This window comes from Podarcis cretensis, assembly GCF_951804945.1.
Source record: "Podarcis cretensis genome assembly, chromosome: 4".
Classification (NCBI taxonomy): domain Eukaryota; kingdom Metazoa; phylum Chordata; class Lepidosauria; order Squamata; family Lacertidae; genus Podarcis; species Podarcis cretensis.
In genome coordinates, this window is record NC_137173.1 from 35,563,796 (window position 1) to 35,589,717 (window position 25,922).

General features: G+C 41.4%; 2 protein-coding genes across 2 annotated transcripts; one reads left to right on the plus strand and one right to left on the minus strand.

Annotated features, from left to right (window-relative positions):
* Positions 1–3,314: 3,314 nt before the first annotated feature.
* Positions 3,315–9,597, minus strand: RPL24 (ribosomal protein L24). The gene is made up of 6 exons (XM_079974471.1): positions 9,531–9,597; positions 9,325–9,400; positions 8,345–8,455; positions 6,580–6,716; positions 4,341–4,404; positions 3,315–3,442 (listed from the first exon to the last, which is right to left on the minus strand). The coding sequence occupies exons 1-6, from the start codon at positions 9,533–9,535 to the stop codon at positions 3,362–3,364; spliced, it is 474 nt and encodes a 157-aa protein (XP_079830597.1). The 5' UTR covers positions 9,536–9,597; the 3' UTR covers positions 3,315–3,361.
* Positions 9,598–9,790: 193 nt separating this feature from the next.
* On the plus strand, positions 9,791–22,362 carry CEP97 (centrosomal protein 97). Its single transcript, XM_079974364.1, has 11 exons — positions 9,791–9,923; positions 11,527–11,669; positions 12,412–12,570; positions 13,410–13,511; positions 14,056–14,169; positions 15,782–15,948; positions 17,052–17,216; positions 17,481–17,614; positions 19,251–20,028; positions 20,870–20,945; positions 21,270–22,362. Exons 1-11 carry the CDS (start codon positions 9,857–9,859, stop codon positions 21,987–21,989), a joined length of 2,625 nt encoding a protein of 874 aa, XP_079830490.1. The 5' UTR covers positions 9,791–9,856; the 3' UTR covers positions 21,990–22,362.
* The last annotated feature ends 3,560 nt before the right edge of the window (positions 22,363–25,922 follow it).

The following is a 25,922-nucleotide window of genomic DNA, read 5'->3' on the forward strand; positions in this document are numbered from 1 at the left end:
AAGTGATGCCTGCTTCAGCTCGGGTTAGTGGCTCCTTAAGAGCAAGCGATACTAGAGCCGGCGTTTCGGCTGCCGCCGCCATCTTTAAAGCAGGCAAAATATCCCATCCAAACGTTCCAGTGTGGTGGTGGTGGTGTTTAGTCGTGTCCGACTCTTCGTGACCCCATGGACCAGAGCACGCCAGTCACTTCTGTCTTCCACTGCCTCCTGCAGTTTGGTCAAAATCATGCTGGTAGCTTCGAGAACACTGTCCAACCACCTCATCCTCTCTCATCCCCTTCTCCTATTGGAGCCTCAGCTTCAGGATCTGTCCTTTCAGTGAGCACTCTGGGTTGCTTTCCTTAAGAATGGATAGGTTTGATCTTCTTGCAGTCCATGGGACTCTCAAGAGTCTCCTCCAGCACCATAATTCAAAAGCATCAATTCTTCGGCGATCAGCCTTCTTTATGGTCCAGCTCTCACTTCCATACATCACTACTGGGAAAACCATAGCTTTAACTATACGGACCTTTGTTGGCAAGGTGATGCTTTTTAAGATGCTATCCAGGTTTGTCATTGCTTTTCTTCCAAGAAGCAGGTGTCTTTTAATTTTGTCTCTGCTATCACCATCTGTGGTGATCATGGAGCCCAAGAAAGTAAAATCTCTCACTGCCTCCATTTCTTCCCCTTCTATTTGCCAGGAAGTGATGGGACCAGTCGCCACGATCTTCTTTTTTTGATGTTGAGCTTTAAGCCACATTTTGCGCTCTCCTCTTTCACCTTCATTAAAAGGTTCTTTCATTCTTCCTCACTTTCTGCCGTCAATGTTGTGTCATCTGCATATCTGAGATTGTTGATTCCAGTGTACTTAACCGTATTTGTTCTTTTATCTAAAGTACTCGTATGGCTGCATAATAAATTGTGAACTCAATGTAAAATAATTTATTGAAAGGTCAGTAGCTAATTTATTGAACTGCCTCGTTTGAAGATTACTGAATATTTGGTTTTAGATTTCTTGTTCTCCTGTTGGATGATACAACTCTGAAGTCATTACATAGGGACAACTTTGGAGCGTCTACCTCAGTTTCGTCTACTTACAAACGACTCCGTCCTATGTTAAAAAATTTGAATGCAAGGCATATGCTTTACCACTGCTCTTCTGAACTTTCTCTCCACTCCTTAAAATAAGGCCAAACAATTGAGAATATGAAAAATGAAATTACCTGTATGTAGTGTATATAATTGATATATACAGTATAAGGTCTAGTTGCTCGGTCCCTGCTCCTGCCAACCTAGCAGTTCGAAAGCACCTCAAAGTGCAAGTAAATAGGTACCGCTCCAGCGGGAAGGTAAATGGCATTTCCGTGCGCTGCTCTGGTTCACGGCTTAGTCTGGTGCGCTGCTCTGGTAAGCAGCTTAGGCATGCTGGCCACATGACCCGGAAGCTGTACCTGGGCTCCCTCAGCCAATAAAGCGAGATGAGTGCTGCATGCTCGGTCAGAGGTATGTGCCTATCTCTCCAGGCACCGGCTGAATTCTTTTGACCTCCCTCCGGCGACTCCCGGCAGGAAAAACACTCGAGGTCCGTTCCGGCGATTTTCCTCAGGCTGTGAGAAAAACACACCAACTGCTTCTCCTCCTCCCTGCTCCCTGCATATCCCCAGGGAGGGGAATCAGACTCAGACAGAAATGTATCTTACATGCTTTTTATTCCTGTCTTTAGCAGTCATACAGTGAAAGATGTCTGCTCTGTTCAACAAACAGAGAGAAACTCAAAACTCCACCCATGTACATCCTGTACAGGTCATATGACACACACTGAGCTCACATCCTGTGCTCAATAAGGAGAATGGACTGCCCCTTTGTTTCCATGGCAACAGTCACATACATCCTGTCTGGCTTTGCAGCCACAAGCAGCTGACTGAGCTGCTAGAGCCTTTGCTTGCTGCAGCATTGCTGCTTTAGAATAACAGGCCACGACTGGACCTAATGGTCAGGGGTCCCTTTACCTTATAACGTCTAGTAACATGCCACACAAGTGGACATCTCAGATTTCTGTGCAATCTGAAGAGTACTATTAAGGTTCTGCTCATATGCAGATAAGCAGAACAGCAAAATCCTATACATCTTTCAATTCAGCTCTCAAATTTTGATGGAACTTCCCTTGTGTATGCATAGAATTGTCTCTTATAAACCCATCTATTTCAACATAGTATCAGGCTATATGGTTTTATCAGACAGGATCGCCTAATGGAATCAGTCAAGGTAGTGGGTAGGGTGCAGTGTGTCTGGAATATAGGCTTGCAGTAATGGACTGCAATCCTAAACACACTTGCCTGGGGATAAGTCCCTTTCAACTCAATGAGTCTGATTTCTGAATAGTTGAGGAAAAACTGTGTATGGGAATCTTAACACCGGTCCTGAAAGACCTACATTGGTTCCCAGTATGTTTCCGAGCACAATTAAAAGTGTTGGTGCTGACCTTGAAAGCCCTAAACGGCCTCGGCCCTGTATACCTAAAGGATCATCTCCAACCCATCATTCAGCACCTTCTGGCGGTTCCCTCACTGCAAGAAGTGAGCCTTGCACACCCAGTCTTCAAGGCGCCAGGGAGCTCCGAGATGCAGTTTCTCCAGGGGAGCCTGCTCTCCTGCTGTTTCCAGTCCAGGCTGCCTGTCAGCTCCGCCATGCGCTCAAGGCTCAAGGGGACCCTCTACCAGTACTCCCACCACTTGAGAGGTTGTTTTTAGAATACTTGGTTTTGTGGTCAGATTTGCACCATTGTTTAGAAAAGATATGAAGCAGTATGGACAGCAAATCTGAGTTAAATTTATCCATCCTGCAGTAGATTTTAGATTCATATGGAACATTGAAGGAAGGCAGAGATAACAGGGAGAACGTAAAGTGGATTTGAATTTAAGGTGAATCAATCAAGGTGTGTTTGAATACAAACGGAATGTTACTTGTTTTCTTTTTAGCTACCATTGGATTTTACTCATCTTTTGAATGTTTTTTAAATACCAGTTATTAAATTGATAATTTAAATGTTTTATTATATGTCTTCATAAACTGCTTATACTATCGTTAAAATCAAGCGGTATAGAAATTTTTCTTAAATAAATGTTCCCTGACATCTTTTTGCATCGTAACGAAATAAACACTAGCATTTCTTAATTGTCTTACAAAGGCATTTTTAGTTTTTCCCCACAAAAATCCTTGCCTATCACTCTAGCCATTATGCTCACCTTTCTAGTTATTAATGAAGTATAAATTATTTTAATATTTAAGGTAAGAAAATGACACAAAATCCCCAGAAGTGACCAAGAAACAGACAGTTTACATGTCAAATGTTTATTTCATGTAACCAAAGCAATCAAAAAAGTTAGCGTTTTCCACCAACACGAGGAGCAGAAACTTTTACAGGCTTCATGATTTTTTGCTTTGGAGCAGCCTTTGTAGGTGCCTATGAACAGAAAAAAGAACTAATGAGAATATGCTACTTGGTTATTTATCACTGTAAATTAGGTCAATAATTGTGAATGCACAAAGGGAAATACCAGGTTTAAAGTGAAAAGACAAGTTCATGCCTACTATTTAACAGGGACAATAAAGGAAGACAACCCCACACTACTATCTTATTCCCAACCAATGGAAGCATAGGAGAATGTGAGCTATACCCCTTGAATAAACTGGCAGACCTGAGGATCAACCAGACAACAGTCTAACTTTCACTTTAATTTTTTTAAAGCTTACTGTGGCTGTTCCCTGTATGGAAAGGATCACTCAAGTGTTGACTTTGCATAGCTAGAAATAGGAATGAGACCCATGTGCGACCAATACTTATGGCTATATGACACTTACCTGCTCCACAGCAATTCATGAACTACTTTTTTTTATTATGTTTGTGCCCTGATCAGATAGACATGATACAGGACAATCACAAATCTGCTTAATAAATAAATTTAGGTAAAATTAGGACAGTCAAATGGTTTCTTAATAGTGTACTCCTATGCATGTTTACTCGGAACAGAGCAACAACACGAAGTAATGGTTAGAATTCTGGGCTTAGAAGGTCTACTTGTGTCATCTTTTGCACCTTAACTAACAGGGCTTCTCAAAGGATAACTGAAGAAACCCAATGTACAAAATCCTGAAAGGCAAGAAATAATAAAAAATGGGATGGTGCAAGGGATTTAGCAAATTAATTGGAAGAGATATTTTCATGGAATTATTATGCAACACAGAAAAATGCTAAATTTAAAGGTCATATCTTGTTCTTGGAGTTTTAAAGAACTATTAGGAGGAAACTCAGAAAGCACACACAACTTCTCATCTTTAGCCATTCTCTGGGTAAACATTACCTTTGTTGTGGAGGGTACAGTTTTCTTAGTAGCCTGCTTAGCCTTCTTTGCTTCCTTGGCAGCTCTGTAAATGATATTTATAGGAACAGACTTAGTGTTAAGAATAAATGCACAATTCACAGTGTTGGTGCTGACCTTTAAAGCCCTAAACGGCATTGGTCCTGTATACCTGAAGGAGCATCTCCATGCCCATCATCCAGCCTGGACACTTAGGTCCAGCACTGAGGGCCTTCTGGCAGTTCCCTTGCTGCGAGAAGTGAGGTTGCAGGGAACCAGGCAGAGGGCCTTCTCGGTAGTGGCACCTGCCCTGTGGAACACCCTCCCAGCAGATGTCAAGGCAATAAGCAACTATTTTACTTTTAAAAGACAACTGAAGGCAGCCCTGTATAGGGAAGTGATACTGTATTGTTTTTAATATTCGGTTGGAAGCTGCCCAGAGTGGCTGGGGAAACCCAGCCAGATGGGCGGGGTATAAATTATTCTTATTCTTACTATTCATTGCTTTCACATTCCAGAATGGATTAAGAAATAGGCTTAGTCTTCAAATACAGCAGAATGAGGTGATAGTATTGACAAGACCAGTGGCTTTCAACCAGTATGCCGTGGCACCCTGGGGTGCCTTGAAGGATGGTCAGGCATGCCATGAGCAACACTAGCCTCTGTCCCTCTTTCCTTCCCTTCCTCCTTTGATGCCCTCTTGTGTGTCTGCCTCCCCAAAGCTTGAATGGCTGTTTGTTGCAGCAGCTCTGGCTACTATCTCCCCAGGCGAATGATGCCTCTGGGTCTGGCCAGGGGATGCTGGTTGCTAGGAGCAAGCCCAGCCAGCCCTTGCTGTTGGGAATGGATAGACAAGTGGGAGGCCAGGCAGGTCCCACGCTAGCCTTTCTTGTGCTTGCTGTGTGCAATGCCTGCCTGGGAGCTAAGTGCCCAGTGCTGAAAGGGAGCCTTTCTGCCATGCAGGTCTGGCAGCCCCCGCTGCTGCCACCCAAGGTAAGGTGCTAGGCTCACATTCACCTCTGGCCAGTCTCCATTGGGCCACAAAGGCTGGGGGCATCCTCTTCCCAGGCCCTTGTGGGGCAGGGTGAGGAAGCACCTCTTTGGGCAGCGTTCAGAGACCGGGGCGGCAGCAGCGGCTGCCCAGAGGACTCTCAAGGAGAGGAGGCTGAGGCATCACTCCACAAGGGAGGGTGTTCAGAAAAGGTTGAGAGGCTGCCAGTTATGCAGCCAAGGGGTGACATAACTGGGCTCCTGAGGCCCACAGGGGTACTGCAGAAAGAAGGTAGTTGGGCAAGGGAGCCATGGACTCCAAGGTTGAAAACTTCTGGGCCAGACTATTCCTGACTATAGGTAGGCAACCCCATTTTTGAGCATTTCCTTGCAAACTGAGGATAGAAACCTTCCCAGCTGTTTTTAGCTCTCTTTACAGTTTCTTTAAAAAAAAGTGGAGCAATGAAATCTGAAACTGCCTACACCTTCTCCTAAATGCAAAGACCAGGTCATAAAATGCATTACTTCTTATTGTACCATTTTACACAAAGGATAATAACTGCTTTGAATTATTTTTTACCATCAGTAAGTATATTCATTTTATAAAATAAATACACAAAAATTAAACAAGGCTAATTACTTCACTGCACTACTTTTACACCTGACACTCGAAAATGGTATAGGCGGCTTTAAGGATTATCCCAGAACCTAAACTTGGGAGGAGAACTAAAGATAGCCTGTGTTGCATTGTCCATTGTGAGGGCTCCAAATGTTTTGAAACTGGTGTAGCATGGATGAACCACAACCCTCCTCTTGAGGTTGGGGCAAGGAATTGGGAATGTCTCCATAGTTCAGCATGGTTCAGCATGGTTCTCATAGTTGGGGAGTGGACAAGAACCTGGCAATCACATTTTTTAAATGCAGGCTAACCAATATATAACCCAATTGTGAAAAATGGAGCCTATGAGGTGTCACCTGTTTACATTCCATCAATGATCACAATGAAAGCAGAAAATAAGTTTTCTGGCTGAATTCACTAGTGGTTTAGTTGCCTTTAATTGTGTTAGCAAATTTGTGTTTTAATATTGCATAATTGATTATTGCATTGCTTGTTTATTTTATCTTTTGTTTCCACCCCATCCCCACAAAATATCTATGTATTAACAGCATAATTTTTAAGTAAAATAAACAAATTTTAGAATAATTGCATTCTTGTAAAAATAGAAACCAAGAAAATGTTATAATTACTCACCTAATGGCCTGTTCCCTCTGGGCTTTGCGCACTTCAGGCTTTTGATTCCTCTTGGCCATTATTTCAGCCAAAGAGGCACCTGTAATTGCCCTATGGCACTTGACAGCACGGCGGGTACGTTTCTTTTGTACCTCTTCCTAAGCAATGAAGAAAGAGAACTACAGTAAGAGCCTGCAACTTGTGCACATTCAGCTTTACATACTTTGCAAAAAAGAGGGGCATCTTATCAAGTAATTTTGGCAATCCCACCCGCCATTACACCCAAAATCGAGGGCTTACTCTACTAAAAAGTCTATTCACAATTCAGGAGAAGAGAATATTGGGAACACACACTTTTCATAAACCTTCAAAGGGCCTGATAATGTAAGTCCATACACTACACTTCTAAGTAACTGCTACAATTTCTTTGCTATTAGTCACTGACATATTTTGACCTATTCTCTCCCAGTTTAAACTTCAAATGCATCCAGGGCCACCTCTAAAAAAAGTACAGCTTGTGAAATCAATCATTTGAACTCAGGGTATTGATGTTGCAATTCATTTTTATATGGCATCATTTCTATTCTGTTGCTATATTTGTTATCCAACTTGAAAGGCAAGGTGCAAATCATTTAATATAAATAAATAAAAAATTCACATTGAATTTTTCTAGATTTAAAGTCTATTTCACGTTCCCCAGAGGAGTGCTTAATGGACACTGCTTTATCATCTAATTATTTCAGACAAAATATGGATATATCAAAGGGTGATTCCAATATAAATCTGTCACAAAGAATGCATAAAAGCTCACATGTTCTCTAAATAACACCGAGTCAATGTTATGTTGGCTATTTTTCTCTGACTTTAAGACTGAACATACTTCAGAATATATATGTACAGGATTGTGCTACCAAGCAGCTCTCTGCCTTTTCAAGGAACTAGCCACAAGAGTTCATTATTGAAAATATTTGGTACAGGAGGCAAAACACTTAAAAAGAACCGCTTGCAACCCTAGTTACAAACTTCATTTAATAGATCAGCCTCTTTCCTCTAAAGCAATGTCCTAATACTATATTTTAATCACATCTATCTTAAAACAATATTCACTTTTCAGTGATCACAGAAGAGCTCTCTTATGTGAAAAGCCAGACACTACCACAAAACACCATAGACTAACTGAACAGATCATACTACATGCTAAGCTGCTAGATCACAAGTAAGCCAAATGAACAGCTTCGACTTTGCTGCTACATAAGAAGAAGAGTTTGGATTTGATATCCCGCTTTATCACTACCCTAAGGAGTCTCAAAGCGGCTAACAATCTCCTTTCCTTTCCTCCCCCACAATAAACACTCTGTGAGGTGAGTGAGGCTGAGAGACTTCAAAGAAGTGTGACTAGCCCAAGGTCACCCAGCAGCTGCATGTGGAGCAGCGGGGAAGAGAACCCAGTTCCCCAGATTATGAGTCCACTGCACTTAACCACTACACCACACTGGCTTAAATAAGCGTATTTAAGTACAGGGGTACCTTGGGTTAAGTACTTAATTCGTTCTGGAGGTCCGTACTTCACCTGAAACTGTTCTTAACCTGAAGACCACTTTAGCTAATGGGGCCTCCTGCTGCTGCTGCGCCGTCGGAGCACGATTTCTGTTCTCATCCTGAAGCAAAGTTCTTAACCTGAAGCACTATTTCTGGGTTAGCGGAGTCTGTAACCTGAAGCGTATGTAACCCGAGGTACCACTGTATATATAATCACTTGTCCATTTCTGAGGCACAACATACTTACAGACTGTCCTTTCTTGTGCTTCCGCCTGTACAAAACAGTCCAGTTGATCTGACGGGGGTTTCTCTTGGAAAGGAATGCAGACTCGCATTTTGCATTCAAAAACTGAAAAACCTGAAACATTGAGTTCATTTTAAGTGTTTACTTTACATGCCACACATACAGTACTATTTACCAGATGTAGGTAAATCAAAGCTCTAGAGCAGAGCTTTCCAAACTTTTCATGTCGGTGACACACTTTTTAGACATGCATCATTTCAAGACACAGTAATTCAGTTTTAATAGCAAATCGGAGGTTAAACTAACCCCTTTCCAGCCCCAGTAGGAGTACAGGGAGCATTCATGCGACACACCTAAACACAGAGTAAAGCGTCAGGACAGAGTTTAGAAAGCTCCTCTTTAGAGAGCTCTTGTAGCACAGTGGATGATCTGTGATCTGGGCAGTCTGTAGACTATCTTAAGAGGAGCAATTACCTTCTCAGCCCTACTGAGCGAATAGAAATATATTATACAATATTGCCATATACTATTTATCCTATTCAAATGCTAAACCACCAACATTTTAACTACCATAAGGTGCAAAAAGTCACACACATGCTGGCCAAATGGACTCAATTCTATTTACAACATCGCCAAATACTCTCACGCAAATAGAATGAATCAGATTATAATTCGGACTTTAGTTGTTCTTGTTATTTGTTCTTATTTATTATCCGATTTCACTTCAGGAATAGAAAAAGGAGACTTACACCATTTAGAAACCATTATAATCCTCCCGTAACACGAAAATTTCAGTCTCGTAGGTTAAGACAGTTTTAGATCAGTTTACAAGTCCTCGAGTCAACAGCGGCTCCTCTCCCTCATGAAATATCACACTATACCACAAAGAATCTGGGACACCATTAGTTCCCACTTGGCTACTTCCAGGGTTTAGCCAAGCCCGCTGCAACTCCCAATTCCTCTGCCCCTTATTTCCTCTTTACCTTGCCGTCCGTACGCGCATAGCGGCGGCCGTGGCCTGGGTAGATCTTGTACCCGCTGAAGCTGCACAACTCGACCCTGCATTGCGAGAAAGAGAACGCGAAACGGGGAAAAAGATTAGCGAGGCCAGCATCCCCCGCCACCCAACCCTCTCCAGGTTCTCCAAGCGAAGGATGGCACCGGATTAGAGCCGGGCACCGGTCCTTACTTCATAATGGCGGCTGCGGGAGCTCCCTCACAGGCAACTCCGGCGGCGAAAAGAAAGAGAGGATCATGGGAAACCGGATTCTATACTCGCGCGGGGCACCCTGGGAGTTGTGCCGGTGCATGATGGGAAGCGCTGCGCTTTCTCCGGAGGCTCGTCTATTTCCTAAAATGCTCGAAAAAATCATTCTTGGCGGCGCCGCGGCCCCTTCAGAGCCATCTATTGCCACCTGCTATTTCTGAAAATTGTTTTTTCCCTCAGTGGTTTTCACCGTCCAATCAGCGTCCAGAGCACGCCCGGTTGCCTAGCGTTGCGAGCAAGCGGGAAGTATGGCGGCGGCGAAAACGGAGGCGGCGAAAACGGAGGCGGCTAAGCCAGCCATGGGCGTCAGGGAAGGTACGGAGCGGGTCGCGGTGCCTAAAGGCGTCCCCTGTCCCTCCCCCCGTCATTTTGTGTCTTGTATCCAAGTTGGGAAGACTCGGCGAGAGCTCTAGTCAGGCTTGGACCGTTGCGGGGCTGCCGCGCGATGCCTTGTGGGGGCCGTAGTTTTTTCCTCGTCGTGTATCTTTGTTAACGTCCCGAGTCTGTTCAGCCTTGGACTCTAAATCCCAGAGGGCCCTGCGGAACACAGTTCTCTTTTTCTCTATTGTGGGGAGTGGGTCCTTTTTGAAACCTTGCAGGGCCGGTCAGAGGAGAGGCTAGAAGCTCTGCTGTCCCTTCGTTGGCACGAAAACATGCAGAAGGGAAAGGACGCGCGTCCAAACCTATCTTCTTCTCCTATTCCCGACCCATAAAGCAGGCGCCTAATGGGCAGGTGCAGCCTGCCATATAAAACACACAGGACAATGGTTGGCATCGAGGGTGCTGCTGTCATGGAATAATCCCATGTTATCTGGCTGGCATTTTGAAGGGTGCTCTGGTATTAGTTACCAGCATTGCTCAGAGGCAGGGAACGGTTCCACTGTGAAAGAGTTTGCTGAAACTCAGATCCCCGAGTTACATTATAAGGCATTCTCAGAAAAAAAAACAAAAAAACAACTAGCTATAATAACATGATACATTTTTATCACCAAGAAAGAACACAATACTACACAGCATTTTTTTCACACAAGGAAAGGGATTAACATACTATTATTTTAATTTTGCAGAAATATCCTGTAATTAGAAGTAGAAGGAAATTAACATATGTAGAATGTATCTTATTAGCAAGCTGATTCCTGGCACATTTTGAATATATAAGTCCTCCTTGGGAAGCGAGAGTTCACATTTCAAAACAGCCCTTTAGTAGGATGTATTTTCTAGATTCCACCAAAGCAGATTGGCCTTATGGAAATGCAGCTGGATGAATGAGGCAGACCGCCCACACCCATTTAAGTGGTGGCTTTCCATAGCAGCCTTTGTATACTGATAAAACTTGATTTTTGGTGCTAATGCTGTGTTTTAAAAAATAATTAGATAAAGTTTCATCTTTTTTCTATTATCACTTTTACATTTAAATATAAATATACAGAATTGAGAGAGAATTCACAGTGGCTTCTAAGATTAGAGTATTTTGACATTATTGCTAAATATGTTGCTTATGGTGAACATTCTCTTAAACCTTTTCCAAATATATAAAAAAATTGAATTTTCTGAGCTTTAGCTGGTTTGTGCATCACATCAAATCATACTTTAAACTATGGCTTGATGCAAACAAGCAGTGTGCTTGTACGATGTGCTTGTTCATGAGTCAATACTCTCCCACTGTGGTTGCCACTGCCTCCACATCACCTTGGCTTCCCAATAATTGAAAGAAATGAACCTGAAACATTGGTTGCATGTAACAGGAAGCCAGCCTCTGAGGGATTTCCTCTCTAGTGGCAGCATCAGGAATGTGGAGGAGTAAAGAAAGTGCTCACATGAAACTGCAGTTTAATTTTAAACACTTGTTTAAAATGAAATTCAAACCTGACTACTATGTACCTTTCCTCAGTTTTGCATTTTTTTTCTTTTTTCTTAGGTTCATTAATTAATTGGTCAGGCCAGGGTTTACAGAAATTGGGTTCAACTTTGGCTTGTGATGCAGATACACATACTTTGATTTTGGATAAAAACCAGCTAATTAAATTGGAGCACTTGGAGAGCTGCAAGAACCTGATGCAGGTTAGTTCCATATGTCTCTGATACAGTGCTGTGCTTATTATGTTATCCTTGCTTTATACTTAAAGGAAAAAGCATAGGAAAATAATTTTGGGTGAAGTTAAATATATATTTAAAATCCATTCTTCTCTGTTTAGCTTCAGAGCACTATGCAACTTCTTCTCCAACCATATACACTTGGTGCTACCTTTACTCTCTTAAGCAACAAAAGAGGTCTGTCCTCTGATGCCTTTAGTGGCTTGGGAGGTGGTTATTTAATGAACCTCCTGAACTTCCACGAACCTGGCTGCCAGCTAACATCTGCTTTAAAGGCCCTGTTCTGAGGACCTGGCCTTCTGACACTATGGGTAGCTCTCGGAGATGAGGTCCTGTGGAACATCCTCTCCAGACATTTAAACCTGATACTGCCTTTATTCTTCAAGCAAATGGGGGAGGTCCATCCTCTCATGCCTTAAATGGCTTTTAACCCCTTCTCATTGCTTATATTGTTTCTGTAAATTCTTCTGTGTTCTTTCATTGTTTTTAATTTGAACTTTCTTGGGCCTACATGCAAAAAGTATAGGAAAGGTTGTAATTAGACTGTGAAGTCAGAACCCATATCATTACTGGCTTACATTCTGCTGACTGAATAGCTCAATCCTATATGCAGAATTAAGCTGCTTTGAGTTTGATGGGCCTTCCTCCCAGGAAAATATTTTAGGAGTCCTACCTCAGTGAGGCCTTTCTTTGCTCTGTTATTTTGCAGTTGTCAGTAGCCAACAATCGGTTGGTGCGGATGATGGGTGTAGCAAAGCTGACTCAGCTTAGAGTATTAAACTTGCCTCATAACAGTATTGGCTGTGTAGAGGGACTGAAGGATCTGGTGCATTTGGAATGGCTGAACCTGGCCGGAAATAACTTGAAGGTAAACTTAATACCATAATTCTGAAGAACCGCTTCCTCTTATGAGTTTCCCACCACACTAAGAAGTCCTCCTTTCAGTTCTGAACTCACATTTCAGTGGAAAAAGGGAAATGACCTTTTCTGCTGTCACACCCAGGCTTTGGATTTTTTTTCATTTTCTCCCACAATCCCACAATCTTCTTTGGTTCTCCTTCTCATTGACCACCTGCTGCGATGTAAAAAGTTTTCATTTTAAAAAGACCTTTAAAGGCCTATCACCAGGCATATATGCTGCTCTTGGAAAGGGGAGGGCTTTTATGAGGGGGGCCTTATATGAAATTTCATTGTTACCGTCTTAACTGTTTTTAATCTCTTGGCTTGCTATTTTGTTTAGTTACTGTGTTTTATCTTTAATTTTTGTGATATCTTATGGTTCTTGTTGTGAATCACCTTGAACATTTAGAGGGAAAAGCAAGGTGCAAATATTCTAAACAGGTGTTATATTTTAAAACCAGAATGTCTTGCTTCCCTAAAAAAAAGTAAAATGTGTTGCCTTTCAGTGGTTTCAAAAACTAAATGTTGTCGTTTCTGTTTCCAGAGCAGTCTGCATCACATCCTCATCCTACCTTTGTGTCCCTTTTACTTTATTTCTCTCTACTTCTCCTGCCCCCATAGCCGTCACATTTCTCCTCCTTTATTGCCCCAATCCTGCCTTAAAAAATAGGTGTTAGTTTAAGACAGTGTTCAATTTGGGGAGGAAGTTCTATGGCTGATGCAATCTCTTTCTGTGGATGGTTTGTTCAGAAAGATGCATAATTTATGATGTTTCATAATGCAACAAAATATTTTCTCTTCCTGTAGACTATAGACCAGATCAATACCTGCACATCTCTTCAACATCTTGATTTGTCGGACAACAATATATCCCAGATAGGAGATATCTCCAAGCTATTATTGTTAAAGGTGAATGCTGTTCAGTTGCTGGTTGGATTGAATTATTTTCTTTGCTGAGAGGAGAGGGCTGTGTTTCATTAAGGCTGCAGTCCTATAACCACTTGTCTGGGATTAAGTTCCACTGAATTCAGTGGGATTTACTTCTTGGTAAACATGAACAGGATTGTGCTGTACAGCTCTTTCAAGTGTAATGCTGAAGTTCTGAGCTATCAATCCCTTTAAAACTGAAGGAAGTTAGTCACATTTTAGACCCACTGAAATTAAGGGAAAGTCATGGCTAATTTGTCAATTAGTTTCACTAGAATTAATGTATAAACTAGCTTCCACTTAAACCAAAGGCAAATGCCTTTTTGTTAAAACATTTCCTTTAATATCTTTTAAAGCCTCTATTGCCAGTCATTTTAAATTTTATGTTTGCACTATTTAACAAAGGCATGTTTAGTAATGATGATGATGATATTACACAGGCCTTTTTGAATGTTTGAAGGAATTCATATATGTTATTTAAACAAATGAGTACATATTGTATTTTTCTCCTATACTGTCTCTTAAGACTCTGTTACTGCATGGAAATATCATAACATCCTTGCGTACAGCACCTGCTTGCTTGCCTCAAAGTCTGGGTATTCTTTCATTGGCAGAAAATGAAATCAGAGACTTGAATGAGGTAAGAATACCATTTGTCAACAAAACTGAATACTGTACATATTTTGAGAATGCTTTACTTGCAACTTTGTCTTATATTCAGCTAAGGTTCCTTCATTACATTTTTAGTTTCCTACTTGTATCCATAACAATGTGGGACTCCATACAAAGTAGCTGGTGGTAGCGCAGTGTCAGCTACTGAAGCAAATAAACAATAATAATTAGCCATTATTAAACATTTACTCCAGAAAGGCAAAAGGCATTATGAGGGACAAATTCTCTTTTGGTAGTAATTCACATTAAGTTTCTTTGTTGTACAGCAGGCCTAGGCAAACTCGGCCCTCCAGATGTTTTGAGACTACAATTGCCATCATCCCTGACCACTGGTCCTGTTAGCTAGGGATGATGGGAGTTGTAGTCCCAAAACATTTGGAGGGTCGAGTTTGCCTATGCCTGTTGTACAGTGTCCCTGCCTGAATCTGTTGATAACAACAACAAAAAATCATAGAAAAGTACATAGAATGTATAAAGCACTGTACAAAGACTATAAAGCTCCTGTCTTGCAGCTTAAAGCCAAATAGATCCAACCCAAAAGGAAAGGAGGAGGTGAAATGGTAGAGGCCCCATTTCCTAACATTAGATAGCTCTCATAATTGGCAGCTTGAATGCAAATGGTTCAGGTAGGAAAGGACCCAAATGGCAGCCAATCTTCCAGGTGAATAGATCAAGTGGACCTTTCTGTTCCACTTCTCCCTCCATGTGGTTGCTGGCATCTGTCTGTCGTGAGAGACAGTGGAGAGTACCTCCAGGGGTAAAGTCAAACCATGTGAGAATCACAGCGCCTGCTGTGGCTGCAGAGACCGGTAATTCATAACTGCCTCCTACAACTAAAAGAAGATGATTTGAGGGTAAGAAGTGTCAAACAGCAGTTGGACCCTGCTGCCTCTTATTAATTATTGCTCTCCTGCAACAGCAACCAGGCGGAATGCTAACTTCCTGAATCTCCTCATTATCCGAAGCCATCAGATGTCCTTATGAAAATATTTAAACCTTTTTCTCTCTCTCCAAATATTTTTCATGCCCTCTCCCCTTAACCAATGTCAATTTCAGGTCTAGACAAGGGTTGTCAGTGTCTGAACTCTAAAGTATTCTGAAATTTGGATTCCTCTATATTGTGAATATTTTGTAATTAAGCAAAATCATTTATGCTTTGGGACGTCAATATGATTATGACCATGCATAGTCCCATTCAATAGGTTAAAAAGCTTTGATAGGCATCTATTGAGAAAATCTTAGGTACGTGCTATTCTGTTTGACGACAGGGAATTGAACTAGATTAGGGCTGTAGGTTGCATATTGGTGAGTAGTAGCATTAATTTATGTACTGTTAAGCTAATATCTGAAAAAAAAATCCATTACAAACAATGTAAGTTTTGAGACACGCACAGAACAAAAAGAAAAGAGCTGCTCTGAATGGAAAGAAGCAAGTCATTTTTTCTTCTTTCCTCCCTCAGATAGCTCATTGTGTATGAAAAATGTGGCTGAATGTGCCATGCTGTTGTTTATCCCATGAAAGCAAATTGCTGAACACAGGAAAATTTCAATTTATCAACAAAGCTATTGTTTCCTTTCAGATTTCGTTCTTGGCTTCCTTTACTGAGCTAGAGCAACTGTCAATAATGAACAATCCCTGTGTGATGGCCACACCTTCCATCCCAGGATTTGATTATAGGCCATATATTGTCAGTTGGTGTCTCAATCTTAAAGTCCTTGATGGCTATGTGATATCTCAGAAAGAAAGGTAAGAAACTGAAGGTCACTGTATTGAATCTGACTAAACAGAAGTAGCATGCTATTATGTATGTATGTATTTTATTAAATTTAATTGCATTACTGGCTACTTTTGCTTACAGTGTATAAACATCTACTATTGCTGTTACTTTATTCCACTACCATTGCATCTAGAGTTATTCTGAGTCTATTTTGAGTTGGATTACCCATCAGCCTGCTTTGACAACTTTGTTAGACACTTTGAGAATAAAATCACTATCATCCATTATGTCTTGAATGTCAGTGGAATAGCAGATCCTAGTGATGTAGCTTTGGTATCTCCTGTTTTGATAAATTTATACAACCCCAGAATGTAGACAACATCTTTGTAGTATTCTGTGAATCGCCTTCAGACCCCTGGCTATAGGGTGGTATATAAATTCAATTAAGAAGAAGAAGAAGAAGTAAGAAATTGTCCACCAGTGCACTGGATCTTTGCCCACCTTATTGATTAAAGAAGCCAGATGAGGTCTGGTTGGCAGCGTAAGAGTGGTAAATGACTTACTGGAGTACGGAGTAATTACCATCCAGACTTAGAATAGCTGTTGTGGGACCTTGGTCAGGATAGGGGGACTCCCACTGGATAATTTCCTCCAAGACTCCAATATGCCATTCTTGGGCAAGGTTCTTTGGTGTGTGGTGGCTTCTTAGCTCCAGGGGTCCTTGGAGGAAATGGATTACATAGACTTCAATTTTACATAGGTTCAATCCAATTTTGGACCTGGACTTGAAACTGAAACAGCTTGGATCACTTTGGCAGACAACTGCTGTGCAAGGAGACAGAAAAGGGGAGTAGTTTTTCCTTGGTTCTGCTAAACCTTTCTGTGGCGATTGATACCATCATTCTGGGCTGCCAGACACTGTTTTGTGGTGGTTCCAGTCCTTTCACAAGGGTCAATTTCAGAAAGTGATGCTGTGAGACTCAGTTTTGGCACCCTGATCATTTGGGCATGGTGTTTCTTATCAATTTTGGTTAAACTCTTTCTTTATTTTTATTGCAGTGTTTTGTGCAAAAGCATTTTATAAATGTTCACCAAGAATATTTCTTTTCAAGGTGATTGTTCTTCCCTCTAGCTTGAAAGCAGAATGGCTTTACAGTCAAGGAAAGGGAAGATCGTTTCGGCCAGGCCAGCACATTCAATTAGTACAGTATCTTGCCAGTGTTTGTCCTCTTACTAGTATGTTTGGGCTCCAAACTGCAGAGGATGCTAAACTGGAAAAAATACTACATAAGCAAAGGTAAGAACATTATCTTTTGTCAACAGCTGGGAATTTTAACAAAGTAATTGTTATTTTGTGGCAGAAAGAATAAAAGGATAACCAGTTAATCTTGACAGCTTCAGACCCGGCACTATCAACCCTAACTGTTGTTGTTTTGGACTCAAAGGAACTGGTTTGCAGAAAGACTTGTGCACCAGGCTCTTGGCTGATACTTTGCTGTTGGTTTAGAGCCACTCTGGCATTGATGCTTTAACAAAACCAGTCTCAACTCCGTGTCTTTAGGTTGCACCAGAGGCAACTAATGTACCAAAGCCAAGCTGATGAGCCACCTGTGTCTTCAACTTTGCATAAAGGGCAGCCTGCTACCAGTGAGCCAAACAGCCCTGTTCACAGGCCACAAATAATGACTGAAAGTGGTAAGATTCATGGGTTTCTGTAATACTGTTTGTGATGATGAGCCCATTGTCTAATATACTGATATCCAGCAGGAGCTGGTGGGGAGAGAGGATGGCAGAACCTTATGACTTGAAATAATGAAACTAGGGAAGCAGAGATGGAGTTGAAATTGAAAGGAAAAAGGGTTCTAAAGACCGGGATTCTGGGTTAGACAGAGATAGTGTTTATGATATCACACCTTGAACAATGTGATCAGTAGATCATGCTCAGCTCCAGCAGCGTAGTCCTGCAGAGCATTGGAGTCTTCTTGCTCTCCCGTTGTCAGCCTTTCCAGAGTGTAGAGTGTGTATTGTATCAAAATACAAGATAAGTCAAACACACTATCTACATAAACTTAAGAGATCCTAGTGCATCATGAACTATTTATCTGATCTTAGAGGTTAAACTGTAGAGATCCAAATAGACAGAGAGATCCATTCACTTACTTCAGCTCAATACTACAGTGGTACCTCAGGTTACAGACGCTTCAGGTTATGCATTTTCTGGTTGCATATCGCGCCGAACCCGGAAGTACTGGAACGGGTTACTTCCGGGTTTCAGTGCATGCGCAGAAGCGCTAAATCACACAGAATTGCGACCCGTGTGTGTGCAGACGCGACGCTGCAAGTTGTGAACACTGCGGGTTGCTAACGTGCCTCCCGCAATGATCACATTCGCAACCTGAGATTCCACTGTATACAGTTCTGTTCTGCAGCTATGCAGTAATAAGTAACTCCTAACTCTTTCCTGCTTAATGCAGCCTTGGCTTTACACCCACCAATGCATGGGTATTCTCCATGCATTCTCCACACATTCGTTGGAGAAAGGTAGGGTGGATGAATTTTAATTTCATTGGCAACCATGCATTTTTACGGGTGAAAGCCTAAAGAACGACATTCAAAGACACCTCTTGAGGTGAGAGTTTAGCCTATTCCAGAGGCCGGCAACCTAAGGGGCCCATAAGGGTCACTTAACCAGCACATGAGCCACCCCCAAACTAAGCTGCCCATTTGGCGATTCCCTGCATGCTGCGCTAAACCGGTGCGGCACCGGGACTTTCTTCTGCGGCTCTGGAAATTGCATCTGCACATGTCTGCGGTGCCAGAAATCACTTCTGCGCATGTCCAGACACTGAAAATCGCTTCTGCGCAGGCGCAGTTTCCAGTGTCATGCTGCACCAGCCCGGCCCATGGAGGTTCTCCGCAGGAGTGATCTGTCCCATGCCCATGCCTTGCCGACCCCAAGCCTATTCCTTGGTGACCCTAGCCATTTCACCAAGCCTGTTGATTTATATGGCTGTTGGTCATATTAGTGTGTGGTGGCATGTTGGAAGGCTTCCAAGATGCTCTGTTGCCCATACGCACAAGAGAAGACTCCTATCAGACAGTGTTAAGCTCTTTCCCCACCTCTGCATCCCTGCAGATGCACATGGTACTGACAATCCCACCTTTCATCCAATTAATGGAATGGACAGACATGTTGCGTACTAAGGTGATGGCTAGCAGGAAGCGGGGGGTCACTCAGTCATGCTCTACAGAGGTTCCTTAGGTATACAGGGGAGACCTAAATGGTTATGTTGCTGCCTAGTTAAGTGTTTGTCTTCTTACCCTTTTCCAGAACCTGTTATCAAAAAGAATACATGGGTAGCAACAAAGTCAAATGATGATCATTCCTATGCAGTTAAAAATGTTTTCCCCTCATCACCGCAAACTGAAGTAAGTATTTCTAGAGATCTCTACCTGGATGACATGCAAACTGACGAGGACAAGTTGAACAGTAGTCTTCTATCCTCAGAGTCTACTTTTATGCCTGTTGCGTCTGGCCTCTCCCCAGTGTCTCCTACTACTGCAGAACTGAGACTTCACAGAATTAATATTGAGACAGAAGGTATGGAGGATGCTGACTTTGAATTTATAAAAGAGGTTAATAAAAAAGGAACACAGGAAATGTCTTCTGTGATTCTTGGGGAATGTGCCATCAAATCAGCAGAGGCTGTGAAAACTCAAAAAGAGGATCAAGAGGAAGGACTATCGTCCACTTCTAGTTTGTCAGCAGCCACCGCTACTCTTTCTGCTAGCATTAGCAGTTGTCAAGTATCCTCTGAAGACCATGTTGAGCACAGTGACCTCAAGCGATCACATACTCTGGAAGAGGGTGTTATCAAAACTGTTTTCCCTGCCAAATATCCAGAAGAATTGCCTGCTAGTGCAACTGCTACTTTAATCCAAAAGTCAGATATGCTTGAAGAAATGAACAGAGCAGCCACCAAGATTCAAGCCTGTTGGAGAGGATTTTACACAAGGAACTACCATCCCAGAGCCAAGGAAGTGCGTTATGAAATTCGACTTGGTAGAATGCAGGAACATATTATACATTTAACTGAAGAAGTAGACAAGTAAGTTAGCAGTCGTTTTCAAATTGGAAGTAATTACAATTTTGAGACTAAATAGAAATATTGACTTACCGTATTTTTTGCACCATAACACTCACTTTTTTCCTCCTAGAAAGTAAGGGGAAATGTCTGTGCATGTTATGGAGCGAATGCCTGCGGGTGGCGGGGGGGATCTGCTGCAGTCGTGAGCAGAGGATCCATGGTTCCCCTTCCTTCCCTCCTCCGTGGTTACAAAGCATGGATCCACATGGATCCTCAGGATTTTTGCATTGGGCTACTCCAAACTCACTGTCAGATCACATGTCTGTGGCCACAGCATGAAGCACAAAAATCATATATCCACTATTTCGTTTAGAATATTTTTTTTCTTGTTTTCCTCCTCTAAAAACTACGTGCGTGTTATGGTCTGGTGCGTGTTATAGAGTGAAAAATACGATATCTAACTGCTAACGATGTAACAAGCATAGTAGGAGTGTTTAGGAGGTGTAGCGTCCGCCCTCAGTTGATGGGGACTCTAATTCTCTAAGGTCTCTAATTCTTTGTTTGGAGCAAGGTGGGAGAAAATTGAATAACCCATCAGCTTCAGGAGGTCTTAGAAGTAATAGAAGGTACAATCTGCTCTGAATAATTACATTAATATAATTATATACAGAAAGAGTCATTCTCTTCAAAAATTATTAGTAAAAGATAAGGGTTTTACTGTGGTCAGAAGATTCAAAAGTTCACCCATACAGATCCAATGCAGAGTCCACCAAACTGCTGATAAAATGCATAACAAGTACTGCAGCAAATTGTTTAAATTTATTTATAAAATCATATATATTTATATGTTTACCATATGTAGATTAAGAAAGGAAAAAGATGAGGAGAAACTTCAAAGACTTGTGCAAGAGGAAGCTGTAAAATTCCTTTGGGACCAGGTAAAAATATCATTTCTAAATCATTTTCTGACTCTGTGTTAATAAAAACCATGGCTCACTAAGCAAATAAGCTGAAGAGATATATGTACCATGTTGGATAGTTTACATGGTTTATAGTGCCTATCTACTCAGAAGCAAGTTTTGTTGAGTTTAGTGGGACTTATTCTCAAGGAAATGTCAATAGGATTGAAACTTAAGGGTCACCTCACACAGGATGCAGTTCTTAATATTGCTCTTTCATATGAAACTATAAATATGGTGGCACATGACGTGTATATAAGTCTAATTGAAATGATAACATTTCCTTTTGTGTGGTATTTGCAGGTTAGATGCATCCAGGAGTGGCAACTTTCAGTGAACTCACATCTCACTACTTTCCGGCAGCATAATACTCCTTCATCAAGCATTTTGGGTCCCTTCAAGGTCCATATAGACTCGCCTGGACGAAACCAAGTACCTTCTCCTGTCGGCAGTTCAACCTGGTTCGTTTCAGCTACTGAGGCTTGTAATCAGAAATGTTTGCCAGAATTTCCTGACTCGGGGTTCCATTCCTGTGTGACTGACCAGAACTGCCTTCATGAATCTCAGTGCTGTGGAGAAAACGTGGCAGAAGTAAATGGTGACGGCTCTCCAGAGGATTCTTTCAAAACGGTCAAACCATGTGAAGATTCTCTTTCCAAGTGCCCTTTAGCAGCTGAGGAGATTGAACTGGACCACGAGGAATGTTGTAAAGAGAGTTTCAACAGTGAGCAAGACAGCAGTAGTCTTATCCAGCAGTATTTAAAATCGGTTGAGCAGCTAGATAATGATGACAAGACAAGTTGCAGCAATGGAACAGGCAGTTGCAGGCCGAATACAGCTGCCTCATCAGAAGACCCGGCTGTGTTATGCAATGCTACATCAGGCTCCCAAGAGGTGCTTGCATCGGGACAAGGTGGAACTGGTCAGCCAGAAATCTGCAATTTGAATGCAGAAAGGCCAGAAGGAAAACAGACAGACTGTGACTCTTCTTTCCAGGCACTTCCTGTTAGCATAACCGTGTAGCAGGTATTCCGTTAGAAAAGCCACATTAATATGTTTTTGTTATTGTTGTTTGTATGAGATTTTTATACATTTTTGGAGACTTGTGCTCCTGTGCTGTTAAAGCATCTTAGGTTGTGAATAGTTTTGCTAATAATCTAACCTCTGACTGACACTGTGTTAATCTGTAACAAGTATGTTTCACTACAGTGGACACGATGCACTTAACTTTTTATGTGATCTGAACAGGTTTTTATGAAATATAATTTTGAAGACTCTAACTACTTTTCTTATTACCTTACTACGTGAACTAAACAGTTCTCTTTTCCCAAAATACTAAGCATACATGTGTGTTATTATCTTCATTTTAATAAACCAATGGGAGTAATTGAAATAGTTACATTGAGTACTTATAATTTGATGGCTATACAAGGTTAAGACATTCACAGTCAATAATTTTTAAGTATTTTGACCAACAGTTTGAAAATGTATGCTTAAACTCAGGTACTAAGCCATAGCTTGGATATTTTATTTGCCAGCCTTTTTTCATTTATAAGTCATCTTTTTTAAGAAAAGAAAGATGAAATAGTTGAATATCAGTTTAGAAACATGGCTGCTTGAGGTCCATTTATCACAGAGTCGTTTATCAAAGGGGTCTTTTATCTAAGAGGATTTGCCATGATGGGGAGTTTCTGTATGATACCACAGAGCTTGCTAGGAGCTTTCAAGGGCTGCAGTATTCTTGGAAAGAAAGTTGCAGTGCTAGCACTGCATTCCGAAGGTCAAAATAACAGAATTGTTCCTCTTTCACCAGTGCACATTCTGGGGAATTTTTTAAATAAAGGTGGCTGAGACATTCTTTTTTTACATGTAATATGTAAAAATATGACCATGGTTATTAACTGTTTATAGGATACTACTTCAGCTATTTTAGCACAAGCATGTCTTGGTGCTGCAACATCTGAAGTTTAGGGTATAGTTTGCCACTTTATCTTAGGAGATGTCTTGGTTCAAATCATTTTCTGCACCCTAGCAGGGACCTAAGACATTGGTGGTTGGGATGTAAGAAACCAGTGGTTGGAATTGTTCACTGCTGAAGGGGAATTGGCTACATGGATCTAGGAGTTTCCTGCATTAATGGAGACTTGGATGCTCTCCCTTTTCCGGTTGCAACTGTTGAGAGATTGACACACAAATCTTATTGGTTTCTACAGGTGTAAACTCCTTGACAGGTTTTCAAAATTATTATGAATAGTTACTGCCAGAAGTGGTAAATAGGCACTTTTATTCATAAGACTTGGAAGAATTCAGATGAGATAGTGATTTATACCACCACTACCCAAGCAATATTGTTTAATTCCTAAACAAAGATTGTGCATAGTGGTGGGGAACCTCTGGTCTGTGAGCCTAAGGAGGCCTGGTATGGCCCCCTAATTTGGCCTATGAGGCTGTTCCCTCCCACAAAACCACACCTACCTAATCCACATCTGATGGTAGGAATGCCTGAGAACATTCCTAATTGTTCCTTGGTAAATGGACAGTCCTAATCAGGTGATGGGTGCCAACAGACAGTTCCACTTCGTCTGTTTGTAGGCGTGGTTTGGATTCAAATCGATAACTTTGATGATGTCATCTGATATCGTCATGATGACTGGTGACTGACTGGTGCACAGCTGTGCTGACCTGTCAGAGTGGCCCATGGGTGAGGTGAGGATCCAGTATGCCACTCCTGTTATAGGCTGTCTGAAAAATGATGTGTCAACTTCAAAAATGGAGGAATTATTTTGCCACGTACATATGGATAGACATTTTATAAAAGTAAATGCCTATCGCTTCAAGGTGTACCATCATGTATTTTAGAATGCAAGAATGGAGTGATACGCAATGTAAGATCTAATAGATTTCATTTGAGCATTTGCTTAAGGGGTCTTGAACTGACATCACAGCCACATAACTGCTTTTCATTTTATAACTCCCCCCCCCATAGGAATTTATATTGTCTGTTTTGATTATAGGTCATTAGATTAAATTAATTCCTGTAGGCACAGGACCAATGCATCAAGAAGGGCTGCAGGCATGTAGTTAATTGGCTAAATGCCTGTTTTGTGCAAGAGAGAGAGAGAGGTCTAAAAACACTAGGCACAATTCAAATAGTTATGTATTTTAGGTCCCATTAGTTTTAATGGGAGAATTTTAAGCATGCACTTGAACTTTGCCCTTTTAAATCAGTTAGCTTAATTCTGAACATTTTTAAACTATCGTTGTGAATTATAATATCTGCATATTATAATGAATAAAGGAACAAAGCACATCTGCCTTCCAGCTGGGTTAATGAAATCTGTCTTCCATTAGAAAGCTGCAAGTGTTGAATGACTCAACACTTTAGAAGCTTGCAGTGTTACAACCTTGGCCCAGTTAAGTAAAAATTCTCACAGAACATTGCAGTATACCTAGAATTTTTAAACTATTTCCTGCTATGTCCAAAAAAAATCCATGAGATGTGCTGGAATGACCCCCATCTCTCTCAAAAGAGAATGTTAAATTAACAAAGCATGTATCTGAAAAGCAAAGGTGAAATCAAATGCCACTTGAGGAGACTTCGCCTGTAAAATACAGCTTTCTCTTCTCCTATGGCCCCCTGATCTGTCCCAGAGGACCTCCAAACCTCTGGAGCAGGTTGGGGGGGCATTTGGGGGGGACTGCAGGGGGCAAGAGAGAAGAAAGTAAGCCCCACCTCATAATGGGTTGAAGTCTGTTCTGCTTGCACATGGACAGCACTGGTTGCTGCCCAAAGCTATTTTGATCACTTACTAAAGTCTGGCCTGTGTCATGACATTTTGACAAGTGCCTCACTGGCTGCCCAATAGTTACACTGGAGTGCTTTCATGCTACAATGGAATATTGTCTGGATGCAATCTAACGGTCTCATTGACAGTGAAATGGGTTGGCCGTGTCCAGCTTGAAACATGAGAACTCTTTCTCTGCTTGTAATCTGGTGAAATGCCTGACCAGACTTGGTTGCAACAGGCTGTTCAAAAGCATCCTGAGGAAGACAATACATTTTGTAGGTGCAAAATGTAAGGTACATTTTGTAAGAGAGCTGATGCCACAGAAAATCACATTTTCAGAGAATCCTCAGAATTTTGATAGTTTATCTATGACAGTGGAGCTTGAAAATCATATGCACAAACACTTTTCAGTTAATTGTATTAAATACATTTAGATTTAATTTTGCTTGTATGTTGATGTCGACATGTAACAATGAAAAGGCTTTTAGCATGTAAAGACATTCACAGTATATACCAGTGTGTAAATTTTCTGAGCTTTGTCATACTGAACAATTTATACCAGTATGTTTTGCTTACATAGAGCATAAAAGCTAATTATGAGCATTTGGGGCAGGGAGACTAGTCTGCAGTAGGGTTATGTGTCATTTGGAATATATATATATATGCAGAAATATATTTGGAATATATATATATATGCAGAAAAATTGTGGCATTATGTAGACTAAACAGGATCACAAAACTGTTTTGTCATGGGGAAGGAAGAGTAAGTGTTAAAAGTACTCAAATTTACATAACAATCTGGTTCCTTTTCTATCACTGCATCCTTAAAATATGTGTTACATTTATATGAACAGCTGTCAAATATGTAAAAGCCTGAGTTAAACTTTAATAAAGTCAAATGCCATCTTTGCATTAGCTGGTTCACTTAATGGTGAGGCTGGTTATGTCAGTGTGGTGTTTGTTGCAGGATGTCAGACTGAGAACTGGGAGAGGAAACAGGAAGAGCAACTTTTTTCTAGTTCTGCAGCTGCTCTGCTTTCTTGTGAATTACCATAATTATAAAAGAGGAAAAGGAAATTGTGATGCACAGCAGCAGAAAGGAAGCTAGTAGTACAACTGGTGAAGGAGAGAATCTGAGAATATGGCCTATTGGTAATCATAGGTGAGT

Coding starts and splice junctions, on each gene's coding strand:
- RPL24 (XM_079974471.1), bottom strand. Junction 8,456..9,324: donor ATGCGCGTACGGACGGCAAG/GTAAAGAGGAAA, acceptor TCAATGTTTCAG/GTTTTTCAGTTTTTGAATGC. Junction 3,443..4,340: donor CTGTACCCTCCACAACAAAG/GTAATGTTTACC, acceptor TTCTGTTCATAG/GCACCTACAAAGGCTGCTCC.
- CEP97 (XM_079974364.1), top strand. CDS start 9,857: ATGGCGGCGGCGAAAACGGAGGCGGCGAAAACGGAGGCGGCTAAGCCA. Junction 13,512..14,055: donor CCAAGCTATTATTGTTAAAG/GTGAATGCTGTT, acceptor CTGTCTCTTAAG/ACTCTGTTACTGCATGGAAA. Junction 17,615..19,250: donor ACAAATAATGACTGAAAGTG/GTAAGATTCATG, acceptor ACCCTTTTCCAG/AACCTGTTATCAAAAAGAAT.